This window comes from Oncorhynchus nerka, linkage group LG16 (assembly GCF_034236695.1).
Source record: "Oncorhynchus nerka isolate Pitt River linkage group LG16, Oner_Uvic_2.0, whole genome shotgun sequence".
In the NCBI taxonomy this organism is placed as follows: Eukaryota; Metazoa; Chordata; class Actinopteri; order Salmoniformes; family Salmonidae; genus Oncorhynchus; species Oncorhynchus nerka.
The window spans coordinates 25,627,769-25,647,682 of record NC_088411.1 but is presented as its reverse complement, the minus strand read 5'-3'; the positions used below and the strand labels follow the sequence as shown (position 1 = coordinate 25,647,682).

Below are 19,914 nucleotides of genomic sequence, written 5' to 3'. Positions count from 1 at the left end.
ACAAGCCAGAATAAGAGCAAAGTAGCTGTTACTCTGTTATTTGCGTTAGTTGGATGGCCACTTCGCGTTCCTAGGAAACTATGCAGTATTTTGTTTTTTTACGTGTTATTTCTTACATTGGTACCCCAGGTAATCTTAGGTTTTATTACATACAGTCGGGAGGAACTACTGGATATAAGAGCAACGTCAACTCACCATCATTACGACCAGGAATACGACTTTCCCGAAGCGGATCCTGTGTTTTGCCCACCACCCAGGACAATGGATCGGATCCCAGTCGGCAAACCAAAACAACGTCGCCGTAAAATGGGCAGACGAAGCGGTCTTCTGGTCAGGCTCCGGAGACGGGCACATCGCGCACCGCTCCCAAACATACTACTCGCCAATGTCCAGTCTCTTGACAACAAGGTTGATGAAATCCGAGCAAGGTTAGCATTCCAGAGAGACATAAGAGACTAACGTTTTTTGCTTCATGGAAACATGGCTCAGTCGAGACACGCTATCGGAGTCGGTACAGCCACCTGGTTTCTTCATGCATCGCGCCGACAGATACAAGCATCTCTCTGGTAAGAAGAGGGGCAGGGGGGGTATGCCTTATGATTAAAGAGACGTGGTGTGATCATAACAACATACAGGAACTCAAGTCCTTCTGTTCACCTGACTTAGAATTCCTCACAATGAAATGTCGACCGCATTATCTACCAAGAGAATTCTCTTCGATTATAATCACAGCCGCATATATTCCCCCCCAAGCAGACACATCGATGGCCCTGAACAAACTTTATTTGACTCTATGTAAGCTGGAAACCACATATCCTGAGGCTGCATTCATTGTAGCTGGGGATTTTAACAAGTCTAATCTGAAAACAAGACTCCCTAAATTCTATCAGCATAATGATTGTGCTACCAGGGCTGGATCATTGTTATTCTAACTTCCACGAAGCATATAAGGCCCTCCCCCGCCCTCCTTTTGGAAAAGCTAACCACGACTCAATTTTGTTGCTCCCAGCCTATAGACAGAGACTAAAACAGGAAGCTCCCGCACTCAGGTCTGTTCAACGCTGGTCCGACCAATCTGATTCCTCGCTTCCAGATTGCTTCGATCACGTGGATTGGGATATGTTCCGCACTGCGTCAAACAACAACATTGACGAATACGCTGATTCAGTGAGCGAGTTAATTAGCAAGTGCATTGGCGATGTCGTACCCACAGCAACTATTAAAACATTCCAAAACAAGAAACCGTGGATTGATGGCAGCATCCGCACGAAACTGAAAGCGCAAACCACTGCTTTCAACCAGGGCAAGGTGACCGGAAACATGACCGAATACAAACAGTGTAGCTATTCCCTGCGCAAGGCAATCAAACAAGCTAAGCGTCAGTATAGAGACAAAGTGGTGTCGCAATTCAATGACTCAGACACGAGATGTATATGGCAGTCAATCACGGATTACAAAAAGAAAACCAACCTGTCGTGGACACCAACGTCTTGCTCCCAGACAAATTAAACAACTTCTTTGCTCGCCTTGAGGACAATACAGTGCCACTGACATGACCTGCTACCAAAACCTGTGGACTCTCCTTCACCGCGTCCAACGTGAATAAAATATTTAAACGTGTTAACCCTCGAGAGGCTTCAGGCCCAGACGGCATCCCCAGCCGCGTCCTCAGAGCATGCGCAGACCAGCTGGCTGGTGTGTTTACGGACATATTCAATCAATCCTTATCCCAGTCTGCTGTTCCCACATGCTTCAAGAGGGCCACCATTGTTCCTGTTCCCAAGACAGCTAAGGATAACTGAGCTAAACGACTATTGCCCCGTAGCACTCACTTCCGTCATCATGAAGTGCTTTGAGAGACTAGTCAAGGACCATATCACCTCCACCCTACCCAACACCCTAGACCCATTCCAATTTGCTTAGTGCCCCAATAGGTCCACAGACAACGCAATCACACCACACACTGCCCTAACCCATCTGGACAAGAGGAATACCTATGTGAGAATGCTGTTCATCGACTACAGCTCAGCATGTAACACCATAGTACTCTCCAAACTCATCATCAAGCTCGAGAACCTGGGTCTCGACCCCGCCCTGTGCAACTGGGTACTGGACTTCTTGACGGGCCGCCCCCAGGTGGTGAGGGTAGGTAATAACATCTCCACCCCACTGATCCTCAACACTTGGGCCCTACAAGGGTGCGTTCTGAGCCCTCTCCTGTACTCCCTGTTCACCCACGACTGCTTGTCCATGAACGCCTCCAACTCAATCATCAAGTTTGCAGACGACACTACAGTGGTAGGCTTGATTACCAACAATGACGAGACGGCCTACAGGGAGAAGGTGAGGGCCCTTGGAGTGTGGTGTCAGGAAAATAACCTCACAATCAACGTCAACAGAACAAAGGAGATGATCGTGGACTTCAGGAAAGAGCAGAGGGAGCACCCCCCTATCCACATCGACGGACAGTAGTGGAGAGGGTAGTAAGTTAAGTTCCTCGGCTTACACATCACGGACAAACTGAATTGGTCCACCCACACAGACAGCGTGGTGAAGAAGAACAACCTCAGGAGGCTGAAGAAATTTGCTTTGTCACCAAAAGCACTCAAACTTTTACAGATGCACAATCGAGAGCATCCTGTCGGGCTGTATCACCGCCTGGTACGGCAACTGCTCCGCTCACAACCGTAAGGCTCTCCAGAGGGTAGTGAGATCTGCACAACGCATCACCGGGGGCACTACCTGCCCTCCAGGACACCTACACCACCCGATGTCACAGGAAGGCCATAAAGATCATCAAGGAAAACAACCACCCAGCCACTGCCTGTTCACCCTGCTATCATCCAGAAGGCGAGGTCAGCACGGTGCATCAAAGCTGGGCCCGAGAGACAGAAAAACAGCTTCTATCTCAAGGCCATCAGACTGTTAAACAGCCACCACTAACATTGAGTGGCTGCTGCCAACATACTGACTCAACTCCAACCACTTTAATAATGGAAAAATGTATGTAAAAATGTATCACTAGCCACTTTAAACAATGCCACTTAATATAATGTTTACATACCCTACATTACTCATCTCATATGTATATACTGTACTCTATACCATCTACTGCATCTTGCCTATGCCGTTCTGTACCATCACTCATTCATATATTTTTATGTACATATTCTTCATCCCTTTACACTTACATTACTCATTGGTTATTACTGCATTGTCGGAACTAGAAGCACAAGCATTTCGCTGCACTCGCATTAACATCTGCTACCATGTGTATGTGACAAATAACATTTGATTTGATTTTGATGATTGCACCAAAAGGTCTCTGCTCGACTGTCCAGTGTTCTTGTGAGGCTTAGTTAGGTTATATTGAGGCACCAGCAGAAGAAACCCTGTTACATGTTAAGGGGGAGGAACAAGAAAGACGTACACTATATACTTCTGTCTTTGATTCATTTTGCCCTTCTGATAATCAGATGACAGCAGGAGTTCCCAGTTTATCCCCATAGGACATTACTAATGGGGATGTTCACTGATTAATCACTTTACTACTCACTGCAGTAAAAACACCATGAATTTGCAAAAATTATTTAATTCTGTTCCCATTTCTTCCTTACTTAATTCCACCCATGACAGAGGTTGAATAAAGACTTACTGGTCGTGTCTGGTGTCAGGGACTCCACGGTCCATCCTGAGCTTGTCACACTCCACCTGATTGAACTTGTTGCGAGCGTAGGGATCCTGCCCCGGCCGCACCACAGTAGCACCGACATACAGGTCCTGGTCAAAGTCTTGCCACCTCACCTTGCCTGCAAACCAGATCAGAGACACAGGAGATTAAATAAATATACAGTACAGCAGTGTTTCCCCTATATTCATTTAGCAGCAGTTGCCACCACTCCAAAAAATATGTAATTTAGCTTTTAAATAGATAGTGCAATTTTGGCAATTAAGCCCTTTTTCTAGTTACCAATAGTCAGATGATCCATTTACAGTCATTATGCCAACGCTAATTAGCAATGGCTTGCAAAACTACCTTAAAACTTCATTCAAACTGCAGCCAGAGACATAAAAATGGTATCCATGAGTTCTGAGTAAATTGAAAAAGAGCTTAATTTCCAAAATCTCACACTATCCCTTTAAGATCAAATCAAAGTTTATTTGTCATGTGCACCGAATACAACCTTACAGTGAAATGCTTACTTACAGGCTCTAACCAAAGGTGCGGAAAAATATAAGGTATGTGTGTGTATGTAAGTAAAGAAATAAAACAACAGTAAAAAGACATTTGAAAAAAAGAGTAGAGACAAGTTACAACTTATATTTGTAGCAAACAGAGTGAGCAGTGGCCCGAATGAAAGCCACGAGCGCTCAGCCACCACTTGCTCATCATCACCCTACAGTGCAGTGGCACACATCAGTTATATTTCAGATGGTGTCAACATAATTACATTTTTGGATTTTGGAGTCTTCTTTAAAAAAGTCACCAGAAATCATTCTACAATTTTTTTTTATCTCCCGCTACCTTTGCCACCCCTGCTGAAAATACTCCTAGGGGAAACACTGGTACAGTGGACAACAGCACAGTAAATTAAGATATTCTAACCTCTTTCCCCCTTACTGGGCAAAAAACAGCTGCTTCATCACAAGTGACCATCGTGTTTAGTTTTCACATTCCAGAGCTTAAAGATGATTTGAGAGCCATTACCAAACTAATAAGAGCCTGCATTACAAACTCCGTGTCTCTTTCGCTCCCTCTCGCAGGAGCGCACACTCACACAGCCTAGTCAGATTATTACACATATAAAATATATTTTTTTTAAACGTCCATATTTAATTGTAATGCTTGTCACAACAACGTATGAAAACAAAATGTCCCCACACACACTGGATATCAATGCGGCTAAATACTAATGCAGCTGTTATGTGATTTTTTAATTTAACCTTTATTTAACTAGGCAAGTCAGTTAAGAACAAATTCTTATTCAAAATGATGGCCTACCCCAGCTAAACGCTAACAATGCTGGGCCAATTGTGCGCCACCCTATGGGACTTCCAATCACGGCCGGTTGTAATACAGCCTGGAATCTAACCAGGGTCTCTAGTGACGCCTCGAGTGACGCAATGAGATGCAGTGCCTTAGACCGTTGCGCCACTCGTGAGCCCAAAGAATGAAGCCTCTAAAACACGTGAGCATTTGATTACATTGTCTCTCAGACAGGGTGGGGGCACGGAGAGAAAAAAGACCATGAGCAATTCATCTCATGGAGCTCTGGCAGCCTGTATTCCGCATGATAATTAGGAGGGTATGAGAATAATCTGTCACTGATGCTAATTGTTCCACAGAAATGTAATGGTGAATTGCATGCCGGGGGCATTATAACTAGCTTAGCTTAAAAGGGAAAGCAGATGACCTTGTCATTTCCATGATTAACATGTGCAACAGATGACTATTTATGAAATTAATGTTGCAATCTATTAAATGGTTCAGTCTCAGGTCATCATGTTCTGGAGCTTGATCTAAATAGATGGGCAGTAGAACGAGCACGACATCTCTTTTGTCATCTGTTTTTTTTAAACAAAATATCTTCACGTACATAACCCTCATTACGTTATTAGGTTACATGTTAATTTTTGCTAATAACAGCAGTTAAGTCTGTATGGTCTGGTGGTAATAATGTACTAGACTTGTAAAGAGGAAATCAAATCTTCCACGCCCACTGCCATTCCTGAAGACCCATTATAGGCTGCAGTATATTCCGAAACATAAGGTATATGACGATCCCTTATACAGTAGCTTTACTTTATCAAACCTAGGAACTGGTTCCTGTCCAGATCTGTGATCCTGCCCTCAGATACCAGTTAAGAACAGGTTGTCTCTCCTTTATTGCATTTCCTTTGATGTGAAAGTTCAACAGTTCATCCATCCATCTCTCCTCGGCTGCAACATTCCTCCTCTGGCTGTGTTTACTTGACAAAAAGCTTTTAAACATGTCACTAAAGTTGAAAGATGTTTAAAAAATTGCTCTTGGGTAATAGGAATCTATTCATATAATAGCAATCTGAACAGGATCTCAGAGAGTCATGTCTACTGGTAACTGGCCTACACACAATACCACATAATGTAAAAGCTGAAATGTCTTGAGTCAATAAGTATTCAACCCCTTTGTTATGGGAAGCCTAAAAATGTTGCTTAACAAGTCACATAAGTTACATGGACTGTGCGCAATAAGTGTTTTTATGACTACCTCATCTCCGTACCCCACACATCTCTGTACCCCTCAGCAGAGCTTTGAATTTCAAACACAGATTCAACTACAAAGACCAGGGAGGTTTTTCAATGACTCGCAAAGAAGGGCACCTATTGGTAGATATTAAACATTTTAAAATGATATGACATTTACATAAGTATTCAGACCCTTCACTCAAGTCTTCTTGGGCATGACGTTACAAGCTTGGCACACCTGTATTTGGGGAGTTTCTCCCATTCCTCTCTGCAGATCCTCTCAAGCTTTGTCGGGTTGGATGGGGAGCATCGCTGCACAGCTATTTTCAGGTCTCTCCAGAGATGTTCGATCGGGTTCAAGTCCGGGCTCTGGCTGGGCCACTCAAGGACATTCAGAGACTTGTCCTGAAGCCACTCCTGTGTTGTCTTGGTTGTGTGCTTCGGGTCGTTGTCCTGTTGGAAGGTGAACCTTTGCCCCAGTCTGAGGTCCTGAGCGCTCTGGAGCAGGTTTTCATCAAGGATCTCTCTGTACTTTGCTCCGTTCATCTTTGCCTCGATCCTGACTAGTCTCCCAGTCCCTGCCACTGAAAAACTTGATCCAAGAGGAAACTCACTCACAGCACATAACACACAATAGTACTGTATCAAAAGCACAAAGTGGTGGCCAGAGAAACAGCTAGCAGCATCATAATAATTAAAAGCACCATTCGTGGAGAAAGACATTCCTACAGGGACTGAGAATACACAGCAGCATTCTCAATCAAAGCCAAATGAAGCATGTTCTGTACAGAAGTTAAGAGGGAGAGAAAAGGACCTGCAGCAGAGCAGGATACAGCCGTCATCAGTATAATTAGCTTCTCGGAAGAGAATGGAGCCGCTAGGCTGTGACCTCCACAACGCTTCAATCCAGACATGCTCACACACACACACACACACACACACACACACACACACACACACACACACACACAAACAAACAAAGCAACAGACTTCAGAAAATTAAAGTGTTACACAACCCAATCATAAACCTCTATGTAGAATTAATTTTAAGAAACAAGCAAGTTCGCTGAGACTTCACATCGACCTAATGAAGTTCAGAGCTTTACGGAATTAATTTAATACAACCTTGAGGCAAAAAAAAACGACTTGTTTTCTCTTCAGCTCGACTGTAGCAGTAAAACAATAAAAAATGATGTATGTGGACACCTACCTGTCAAACATCTCAATCCAAAATCATGGGCATTAATATGAAGTTGGTCACTCCTTTGCTGCTATAACAGCCACCCCTCTTCTGGGAAGGATTTCTACTAGATGTTGGAACATTGCTGCAGGTACTTGCTTCCATTCAGCCACAAGAGCATTACTGAGGTTGGGCACTGATGTTGGGCGATTAGGCAGGGCTCGCAGTCTGCGCTCCAATTCATCCCAAAGGTGTTCGATGGGGTTGAGGTCAAGAATCTGTGCAGGCCAGTCAAGTTCATCGACACTGATCTCGACAAACCATTTCTGTATGGACCTCACTTTGTGCACGGCATTGTCATGCTGAAACAGGAAAGGGCCTTCCCCAAACTGTTACCACAAAGTTGGAAGCAAAGAATCATCTTTGTTGTACTGCCAAATTCTCTAAAACAACATTTGGGGCAGCTTAGGGTTGAGAAATTAACCTTAAATTATCTGGCAACAGCTCTGGTGCACATTCCTGCAGTCAGCACGCCAAATGCACGCTCCCTCAAAACTTGAGACATCTGTGGCATTGTGTTATGTGACAAAACTGCACATTTTAGAGTGGCCTTTAATTGTCCCCAGCATAAGGTGCACCTGTGTAATGATACTGCTGTTTAATCAGCTTCTGGATATGCCACACCCGTCAGGTGGATGGATTATCCTGGCAAACAAGAAATGCTAACTAACAGGGATGGGCTCCCGAGTGGCGCAGCAGTCTAAGGTACTGCAAAGCAGTGATTGAGGCGTCACTACAGACACCCTGGTTCGTATCCAGGCTGTATCACAACCGGCCGTGATTGGGAGTCCCATAGGGCAGCACACAATTGGCCCAGCGTCGTCCGGGTTTGACCGGTGTAGGCAGTCATTGTAAATTAGAATTTGTTCTTAAGTGACTTGCCTAGTTACACAAAAAATTATAATAATTATATTTAACAAACTTGTGCACAGAATTTGAGAGTAATAAGGTTTTTGTGCATATTGAACATTTCTGGGATCTTTAATTTCAGCTCATGAAACACTTTACATGTTGCGTTTATATTTTTGTTCAGTATACCTCAAAAGACCTCATACCTCTCCACATTGATCTGGTACTGGCTGTCTGTATATAGCTCCATTCTTGTGTATTTTAGTTTATTCCTCGTAATACTATTTTATTTTAAACTCTGCATTGTTGGGAATCATTTCATGGTGAAGTTTACATCAGTTGTACTTGGAGCATGTGACAAATAGAATTTGGTTTGATTTGATAGCAGATAGAAGAGGCTAATTAAAAGGCAATTTTCACAGACATTCCATTATACTTTGGAGTCAAAAAAGGATTAATTGTACATTAGGCCATCTGGAAATGAGCTTAATTAAAAATGGGCACCCTTCTGCAAATTCTTTGTTTAACTCAAACTTGAGTGTTAAGCCGAGTGACCTAAATAGCATAAGCCACTGAAACAAGACACAATTGAATATTGATAGGGGTATTCTTTTCTACATAAAATACAGGAAACAAAAGCAGATGGGAATGATTTTTCTCCCTGCCCTACCTTTATAGAAAATATGGAATGTTTATGACATAAATTAAAAGGAACAGCTCTCCCCCAGAACTACCTTGCCAAGGAAAGAATGTGACAGTCACAGTTATGATGGTAAAAATACTAAAATGTATATATATATATATATATATATATCTCTTCGTACATGGCATGCTGCTTTTTTAAATGCATAAAAAGCCTATCAAGTCAGCATATGCTTACACCTGAGGCTTAATGCATTAAGCAGCCCTGCTAAATTGGATCCCGGGTTTGGTTGAGCGCATGGGCTCGCAAATTGTTACGACAGGGGCTTTTCTACTTGGGTGATTGGCCTGAGGACAAGGATCAGACATTTGTAAAAACACCCAGATGAATTCAGATGCTTTTCATAGCATCTCTATATACACACACACACCTTGCATAATTAGCCCTGACCTTATGAACAGTAAAGGTAGTTTACTAGTTTTAAACAGAGCCACAGCTGACACTCTGCTCTATTGCATGTCGATTCATTTTCTCAACAGGACTCTCCTGCGCCTGTGTGTAAATGGAAGGGCTAATCAGAATGGATGGCACTGTGGGATGCCTGGCAGGGCTGGGATATCTGGCTCTTACCTGGGGGGAGTGTCTCCAGACTGTGGGTTTTGTCATCTGTGTTGCTGTGGGCCTGGGCCTGATTTGATGAGTCAATAGCGTTCCAGTCATCCTGCCAAAGAAACACAAAGACACATGAATATAGAAACAAATATTGAAGGCAACTTTTTTACATTCAGTGGAAAATATATTCTTGCTCTCCTCAGAAAAGGATGATCTAAACATAGAAAATGCTCACCCCCATGTTTCATAAATAGCAGTGTTCCTCAATGACATGTCTGAGTAGTTTAAACTGAGAATGTTAAGCACATTTCCCAGTCTAATTCTGAAAGCAAATGGTTAGAAAAAGCTTTAATAATACTTTAGTCTTCCTAGTTCCCAGTTGGTGTTATTGATTTATTCGTTCAGGGTTAACTGTGGAATTACAAATGCATGATTTTTGCATCATCATGTTACTCTGGCAACGAGATGCCCCTGACCTAGCATTGCGCTGCTTCGAGAAGCTTTTAAAAATGTGAGTTTGTCAAAAGCATCTTGATGAAGAAAAAGAAACAGTGATCCTATGGCAGACCGTTCACCATCATTCAATTTACATTCAAGAACTTAGAACGTAGGCTACTTATCCAAACCAGATAGACAGTGGAAGGACAGAGGACATGTTTTATTCAGCTTAGGGCTCACAGCGATTCAAATAACTTCACAACTTGTATGTTGAATCATGCATTAGACCTTCTCAAGAGTCAAACAGTCTGCGTGGTATTTTGGGTTAACCACAGAGTATAAATTACACCCATATACAAAAAAAACAGCATGTTTGATACAATCTAATGGACAAAATACGTTGTTGTCTCCTTGTCTACTACCATCAGGATAAACTGAAAGAAACTGTCTAGACTACAAAACCTGATGCAGGTGCTCTTGAACATTCCAATCATCGCCAGGTGCGTCATTGGATCCACAACAATAAGTTATGTGAGGATTCACAGAACGGAATGTGATGGAGAGGAAATGTCAATTGGGGAGTGGCTGTCGTTCTGATCTCAAGGCAGAAACAAAAGCAGAAGGAAAGTCAGTGACTAAACAGCCAAAAGGGATTTCCATCCATGTTAGAACACACAGGAGTTGTGTGCCTGCACAAAGCCAGTAAAGATTCCCCACACTGCGGGAGCCTTTGGCCTCAGCATATAGCACATTTGATCATTCTCGCCTGCCTCCATAACAAACTGTTGGGAAATATGGCCGGGCTGACAATGAGAGCATGGGCCAAGCCAAACGGTGACACACGGCAGTGCTGCAAGCCTGTAACACAACGTGGGCTGGCTTGGTAATAACTCAAGAAGGCCCCTTGCCAAGATTAGCAGTAAATAAACAAACAGGCGGGATGGTATGGTATGGACAGAGAGCAAGCTACTGAAGTCCTGTCCAGAAGCCCTCGCTTTACAAAACGCGATCAGCATCTGGTCTGGTCGACTGGTCCCCTCAGTCAGCCCAAAATGTACAGGTGGCTGTGGCAATGAAAAGCATTTACATGCTCAGCATTTGATCATATTAACTTATCAAAGTAATTCTCATATCTTAACAAAATTCTATATATTTAGACAGATGAACATGAATGAGTACTTAATGTCCTGTGAATCACCAGCAATTAAGAAAAATGTGATGCATTTCTTTTAGAGCATGATTATGCGTTCTGACTTCTTAGGCCTAGGCGCCTTTTTTCTCAATTTCCACCTAAATGATGTGCCCAAAGTAAACTGCCTGTTGCTCAGGCCCTGAAGCCAGGCTTATACATATAATTGGTACCATTGGAAAGAAAACACTGAGGTTTGTGGAAATGTTAAAATAATGTAGGAGAATATAACACAATAGATATGGTAGGAGAAAATCCAAAGAAAAACCAACCGGAAATGTTTTATTGTTGTTGAGAGACCATCCTCTTAGAAAGGCAAGTAAAAGGTCATATTGAAAATTAGCTCCCTGGATGCAATTCCTATGGCTTCCACAGGGTGTGCTCCCTATGTGTCAATAAATGCACAGTTAAGGTTTGTAACTTCAAAAACTAATAAGAAATAATAAGTTTTAGTACAGGGACAGTCTTGGAAATTCATGTTTGTGTGTGCCATTAAGACAGGACGCACCTGCTAAAATCGGTTTCCTATTGAACATACTTCTTTCCATAAGAAATATTATAGTTTGATTACATTTTAGGGTAACTGAGGAGTAAATAGAAATGTATTTTGACTTGTTGAAACAAAGTTTAGGGGTAGATTTTCGGATTCCTTTCTCTGCATGTTGAACGAGTGGATTACTCAAATAGATGGTGCCAACTAAACAGACCTTTTGGGATATAAAAGAAGGATTTTATCGAACAGAACAACACTACATGTTATAGCTGGGACCCTTTGGATGTCAAATCAGAGGAAGATTTTCAAAAAGTAAGTGAATATTTAATCGTTATTTGTGAATGTATGAAACCTGTGCCGGTGGAAAAATATTTTGATGTGGGGCGCCGTCCTCAAACAATCTCATGGCATGCTTTTGCTGTAATAGCTACTGTAAATCAGGCAGTGCAGTTAGATTAACAAGAATTGAAGCTTTCAGCCGATATAAGACACATATGTACCAACATTTTTAATATCCAGAGTCTTTCTTGGTAAGTCTAAGAGCTTTGCACATCTGGATTGTTCAATATTTGCCCATTATTATTGAAACAATTCTTCAATCTCTACAAATTGGTTGTTGATCATTGCTAGACAACCATTTTCAAGCAGATTTGATATAAAACTGTAACTCTGCAACTCAGGAACATATCTTCTTGGTAAGCAAACTCCTGCGTAGATTTGGCCTTGTGTTTTAGGTTATTGAAAGGGGAATTGGAAAGATGGAAAACAGACTGAACCAGGTTTTCCTCTAGGATTTTGCCTGTGCTTAGCTCTATTCCATTTCTTGTTTATCATGAAAAGTCCTTAACGATTACAAGCACACCCCTAACATGATGCAGCCCCCACAATGCTTGGAAATATGGAGAGTGGTACTCAGTAAAGTGTTGTATTGGATTTGCCCCAAACATAACACCTTGAATTCAGGACAAAAGGTGAATTACTTTAATGCCTTGTTGCAATCAGGATGCATGTTTGGGAATATTTGAATTATGTACAGGCTTCCTTCTTTTCACTCTGTCAATTAGGTTAATACTGTGGAGTAACTACAATGTTGTTCATCGATCCTCAGTTTTCTATCACAGCCATTAAACTTAGTTTTAAAAAGTCACCATTTGCCTCATGGAGAAATCTCTGAGCGGTTTCCTTCCTCTCCGACAACTGAGTTAGGAACAGAGTATGTCAGCTGAGTGGAGCGTGCCCAATTCCCAAAGGCTGAAACGTTGTCCTTCTTGCCCGCTCTAATTTTGCTCCAGTAGCACTCACTTCACAACCTCAGGGCACGCCCACCTCAGCATGCATTTGTAGGCTACTTGTGTGCTGCTATAGCCCCTTGCTTTAGCTACCGTTCACTAAATATTTTCATTAAGAAACTGACGAAAGACACGGGTGTTAAATCAAGGTGACTTACAAAGATGAAGACCCAGAGCAAGAGAGGGAGTGCGGTGATGTTTGGGCTCCCGAGTGGCGCAGAGGTCTAAGGCACTGCATCTCAGTTCAAGAGGCATCACTGCAGTCCCTGGTTCGAATCCAGGCTGCATCACATTTTTTATTTAACCTTTATTTATATAGGTTTTACGCATTGAGATAATATCTCTTTTCCAAGAGAGACCGGGTCACATCTGGCCGTAATTGGGAGTCCCATAGGGCAGCGCACAATTGGCCCAGCGTCGTCCGGGTTTGGCCGTCATTGTAAATAAGAATTTGTTCTTAACAGACTTGCCTAGTTAAATAAAGGGTAGTGTCCACAATTAAAGAATCATTGTGGAATCTGAAAAGACACTTATCCCAAAAGCATGATGGTGTACTTACTACGTGCACATGCTAAAAGAAAGGTAGATAAGTGCATCATTGTGGCAAAGTATTTATAAACCAAAAATCAGATATTTTAAATGTTTTGTATAAATAGAACAAAAATGAACAACAGGCCATAATTGATTTTGGCCTAATAGGCCTGGCATATTTCCACATTCAAGGTGGTTTCCATTTTGATTGGCTTATTTTGACTAAAAACCTTATCTATAGAAAAAAATAAAAACCACTCTGCATCTTTGCCCAGCCTGGCAAGAGTGGCCAAAAGGGTGTTTAGCATCCCCAGTGGCTCTGCAAATGTGGAGAGGATATTTTCCGCTGCTGGCCAGCTATCCAGGCACAATCGCATGCGCCTGAAGCCACAGACTGGCCAAACTCGTGTTACTAAAAATGAATTCAAAAGGCATTAATAAGTCATTTTGTGTTTAATTTGTATTTAATTCTAAGTAAGTTACAGCCTATATGTGCCATTTATAGACAATAATTTAATACAACAAAATGCTGTTTAAATGCTGCGCTTTATGTTCCTACCAGCCTGTCATGTCGCACTCTCAAATGCATTTCTTTGTAGGCTATAGCTTTGAAGTAATTGAAATAATATAGCTAATTAATTTCCGTTCCTTAGGCTCCCTGTCTGGCTCCTGACCTATTTAGTGTTTATATGCTGTTTAATATAACATGTAGCCTATTTGAAAATAAGACTGTTCTTACATTACCTTTTCATGTTTATTCAAATACTTTTCATTCAAAGCCATATGGTTGGGTTTCAATACTTAAACTATTGGTAGGTCCAGGAAGTCACAAAACTAGATGGATGTTAATGAATGGAGCGATTTTGGAGCGGCAGTTTTTTTCCCTGTGAGCACAGAGCGGTTTCTAGCGGTGCGGGATTTCCAACCGCTCAAATGCTCTGGTTAGGAAGGATGCCTGTATCTTCGTAGTATAATTAATAACTTTTTAATTAACTTATTTAGGCTTGCAATAACAAAGGGGTTGAATACTTATTGACTCAAGACATTTAATATTTTATATTTAAGTAATTTGTAAAAAAAAAAAAAAAAAAACAATTCCACTTTCACATTATGGGGAATCGTGTGTAGGCCACTAAAACTTCCCTGCTGTGCTCTGCTTTTACATATGACACTGTAGTATGTACGCCCTGTTATGAACAGCAATCTATCCGGTACATAATTTATCTGATCTGGTACAGTAGTACACTACTACAGTAAATTATATTCTAGTTTTTGGCCTGCCTGACTCCCATTATGTAATCTTTGTGATTCAAGGCCATTTCAGGTCTGGGAGACAATTGTGGGAGAAAGCAGGTGTGAATGCAGAGAGCTCAGAGGAACATCCATCTCAGTTGGCATGGTATAACCGCACAGCAACTGTTCCCCCTCACTGAGCCATACATGCACTGCCAGGGGGCATTAGCAGGCAGCAGCCAGACTGGAGGCTCTTTCAGGCTAGTTTGTGGAAGGCAGGCTGGAGCAGAGGAGCAAAGTTCAACCAAAAATGTCCCCTCTTCTCTGAGGATGCTGCAGCTTCAGTTGGGACAGGGAACTGTAGAACTTGAGAGTAGAAGAGGGTACGGAAGAGAGTAGAAGAGTATCTTTGGAGTGCTCTTCAGAGATCAGGAAACGTATAAGACACAGCTGTTAGGGTTATGTAGGAATATGTGGGGTCATGCCAAGCTCTACTACTGTAGAAGCAAGCAGAGAATGCATCGGTTAAGAGAACACAGATAGGATTCCTCAAGAAGAGTCTGCCAGAGTAACACTAAAGTCCATTTAAATATTTACAATCCCTGGTAGGAAGACCTAGCACTTGTCTTAACTGAACTATCCTTGTCATACTGTACTAAGATACTGTACTGTGTTTGCTTTCATTATCAGTCAGATCTGAAGTGTCGTAAAGTGTATTGAGGATTTGGTCCCTTCATGCATTTCAATTAACAGGTGTGCCTTAGAGGTTAATTTGTGGAATTTCTTAACTTCTTAATGCAGTTGTGTTGTGAAAGGGTTGGGGTGGTATAAAGAAGATAGCCCTATTTGGTAAAAGACCAAGTCCATATTATGGCAAGAACAGCTCAAATAAGCAAAAGGAAACGACAGTCCATCATTACTTTAAGACATGAAGGCCAGTCAATACGGAAAATTGATTCCGGCGCAGTAGCCAAAACCATCAAGCACTATGATGAAACTGGCTCTCATGACGACCGCCACAGGAACGAAAGACCCAGAGGATAAGTTTATTAGTTACCAGCCTCAGAAATTGCAGCCAAATAAATACTTCAGAGTTCAAGTAACAGACACATCTCAACATCAACTGTTCAGAGGAGACTGTGTGAATGAGGCCTTCGTGGTCGAATTGCTGCAAAGAAACCACTACTAATGGACACCAATAAGAAGAGACTTGATTGGACCAAGAAACACAAGCAATGGACATTAGACCGGTGGAAATTTGTCCTTTGGTCTGGAGTCCAAATTGGAGATTTTTGGTTCCAAACGCCTCGTCTTTGTAAGACGCAGTGTAGGTGAACGGATGATCTCCACATGTATATTTCCCACCGTAAAGCATGGAGGAGGTGTTGTTTTGGAGTGGGGGGTGCTTTGCTGATGACACTGTCTGTGATATATTTAGGACCCAAGGCACACTTAACCAGCATGGCTACCACAGCATTCTGCAGCGATACGCCATCCCATCTGGTTTGGGCTTAGTGGGACTATAATTTGTTTTTCAACAGGACAATGACCCAATACACCTCCAGGCTGTGTAAGGGCTATTTGACCAAGAAAGAGAGTGCTGCATCAGATGACCTGCATCAGATGACCTAGCCTCCACAATCCCCCGACCTAAACCCATTGAGATGGTTTGGGATGAGTCAGACAGCAGAGTGAAGGAAAATGTGCTCAGAGTGCTCAGCATATGTGGGAACTCCTTCAAGACTGTTGGTAAAGAATTCCAGGTGAAGCTGGTTGAGAGAATGCCAATAGTGTGCAAAGCTGTCATCAAGGCAAAGAGTGGCTATTTGAAGAATCTCAATATAAAGTATATCTTTATTTGTTTAACACTTTTTTGGTTACTACATGATTCCATGTGTTATTTCATAGGTTTGATGTCTTCACTATTATTCTATAATGTAGAAAATAGTACAAATTAAAAAAAACACTTGAATGAGTAGGTGTTCTAAAACTGTTGACCGGTAGTGTACATACAAGCACTGAATTATACAGTGAGTTAACATAGTGCATGCCAATCATAGCCAAGCTACTCTTAGGGGGAGGGGAGAGACTGAAGACTGAATGTCCACTTCTGCAGATGAAGCCAGCTCTGTTAAGAGGTTAGGAGCTGTGGAACCTGAAGTTTTAAGTGGGTTTCGATGGTGTCTCAGCTGTTCTAGATACATGGCTGAAAGCCCTGCAATAAACAGTGAGCACATCTCTAAGAGCTGGGAGGAGGAGAAACATTCCTCCTAATAACATCAGCCTGAACATCCCACAGAGAGGAGGCAGAGCAAGGCTGGCCTCACACCAACTGTGCTCAGATGGATTATATTTGCCTGGCTAGACAGGGCTGCAGAACTGCACGACAGCATGTGCAGTACACAGAAGTCCCGTTATTTGGCGATAAATTGAAAGAGAGACCGCGAACACCATCTTCGGTTGCCAACTTCAGTTTGATTAATGACAAAGTATGCATCTTGAGGGTATTCTTGTACACACTGGATTATGGTGCTGCACATGCTGAAATGTCAGAGCCAGGCAACACTATGATGTCAAGCATGTAGTATTACGTGATTTATACTTTTCACATTTTGGCATAAAAACACAAGATGAAGAGTCTGCAAATCTATGAACAGACTAGGAATCTTGAAATGTTCTTATAGCTTATCTCACACAGTGCAGGCTTTTACCAATGGACAACTGAAAAGGTCTACGTCACCCACTGACAGCAATGGAGTGATTTGCAAAGGTCATTTCAAGATTCTGACAAACAACAAGGTGGTGACGGAGAGAAGTCAACCATTTAGGCTTATTCAAACTTAAAACAGCCATACAAAGTGATCAAACAGCACCAGAGCAATAGCAGACCTCAGACAAAGTTGATATTTTCTCATTTAGCTAAACAGTTCTCTGTGTACTTCTCATGAGCCACAGTCAGCCAGACAGACACTGATGCCATGAATGTGACAAACCACCACAGCTAGACCTAACCACCACAGCTCATCATGGATGGAAAACCAAACAAGAAAACCTGCTTCACACGTCACCTGAAATAGGGTTCAGGAGGATTCCTTCAACATACTGAAAGTTGCAGATAGAAATGCGATGAATAGAACAGACAATGTCCAAGACGCATGTTCTGTTGTACACAATATATTTATATCTTAATGTTCATGAATGTGTCCTAGTGAATGCGGCTTTAGACGTGGACCTTTCTGCTATGCCCAAAACACTATACCTACCTGTACCTTAGCTAACCAGAAAAAAACTCCATAAAACACAGTGTAAAAAAACATCTAGCTTTATTTAACCCTCAGTAATGACTCATCTGGCATGGGCAAGTGAAATGGTCAGCACAAGCTAAGCTTAATCAATAAATCAATTAGAAAAATACATATACGAAAGGCTGTCTTCTGCCAAAACGCTGCCTCAGACGGCAAAATTACTCGGTGCAAATAATCATGGCTAAAATGTTGACATTCACTTCTCTAATGTTCTCTTTTTTTTTGACAAGTTTGACAAGTTCTGGGGCTGATTTCAAACAGATGGTGGAGTAATCTGAAGTGCACGCTGGACAAGCTAACGAAAAATGAATCAAACGTCCTCCGAAATCAGATGTCACTCAGTCAATTGAGCAAAATTGGGTTGTTTCTTGCATATGTTAGCCAACAGGCTATCTCCCTCACTGATTGCTCAGCAAGTCTTTGAATCATCCCCAACAGTTTGAAGATTATTAGCCAAAGCACTTGCAGCAGGACGCCTTGGGCTGACTAGGATCTAACATCACACATTCTTATGGCCACCAATTGGGTACATCACAAATTTGTCTCTTTTGGCTCATTCATACTGACGAGCCTCAAAGATTGTTATCTGGAAACTTGGCAGTCCAATGGTATAGTGGTATATAATTGGATGGCTTTGTTGGAGGAACATGAGGAATGATATCACTAATGTTATTACAGCTAGGATATCAATAATAGATTAACCACCAATGGCAATGGTTCTGCCAAACATTCCTATCATCCTTCTGTAAGACACCATGCTTGCTTAAAAACACTAGTGACAAAAGCAGCAGTCATCTTACCTTCAACCAAAGAATCTTACAAAACATCGAATCATAAAGAGACTGGGCTGTTTCCAGATTTGATTATAAAAGGACTTTATAGCATCACTTTCACTCAATGATATACTCAGTTCCATCTGGTACTGGTCTCCAGGAACATGTACTTTCTTATCATTGTAAAATGTGGACAGCACACAAGGGTTTGTTTTTCAGGTGGTGAAACAATTCACCCAACAAATATTCATAATCCTAGCATTTTAAAGTCATCTTGGGCCCACCTCACAACGGTGGGCCTCGTTAAAATTGTTATATTTTGCCTTTTCAATTGCCAGAAGATTCAGACCCTACGATTACGCTTGTTAACGCTGAGCTGCACTGGGAACGGAATGCAATCACGGTAACATTAAGACACCGTGGGGCTGGCGCAAGATATAGATAGGGAAAAATGCTCAAAGTTTTACCTTTATCCACACCGATATATCAAGATAAGATGGCACCGGAGAGGATGGCTGACGTTTTACAGTCGTAAGTTTATATACTCCTTAGCCAAATACATTTAAACTCAGTTTTTCACAATTCCTGACATTTAATCCTAGTAAAAAATCCCTTTCTTAGGTCAGTTAGGATCACCACTTTTTTAAGAAAGTGAAATGTCAGAATAATAGTAGAGAGAATTATTTATTTCATCTTTTATTTATTGTATCACATTCCCAGTGGGTCAGAAGTTTACATACATTCAATTAGTATTTGGTATCATTGCCTTAAAATTGTTTAACTTGGGTCAAACGTGTCAGGTAGCCTTCCACAAGCTTCCCACAATAAGTTGGGTGAATTTTGGCCCATTACTACTGACAGAGCTGGTGTTACTGAGTCAGATTTGTCGGCCTCCTTGCTCGCACATGCTTTTTCAGTTCTGCCCACAAATTTTCTATAAGATTGAGGTCAGGGATTTGTGATGGCCACTCCAAAACCTTGACTTTGTTGTCCATAAGCCATTTTGCCACAACTTTGGAACTATGCTTGGGGTCATTGTCCATTTGGAAGACCCATTTGTGACCAAGCTTTAACTTCCTGACTGATGTCTTGA

At 41.9% G+C, this 19,914-nt stretch overlaps 1 protein-coding gene across 4 annotated transcripts in view; it reads right to left on the bottom strand.

Moving 5' to 3' along the window:
- The window catches only part of LOC115144317 (polypeptide N-acetylgalactosaminyltransferase 2), an 86,402-nt gene that overhangs the window by 14,986 nt on the left and 51,502 nt on the right, over positions 1 to 19,914 (bottom strand). For 3 of the 4 annotated variants that reach the window (XM_065002541.1, XM_029685246.2, XM_029685247.2), the window contains exons 2-3: positions 9,589 to 9,679; positions 3,656 to 3,809 (exon numbers count right to left, since the gene is read on the bottom strand). In XM_065002541.1, coding sequence (XP_064858613.1) covers positions 3,656 to 3,809; positions 9,589 to 9,679 — 245 coding nt within the window. Of the gene's footprint in view, positions 1 to 3,655; positions 3,810 to 6,464; positions 9,568 to 9,588; positions 9,680 to 19,914 lie in introns of those variants that run through there. The other variant, XM_065002542.1, reaches the window with a different exon arrangement.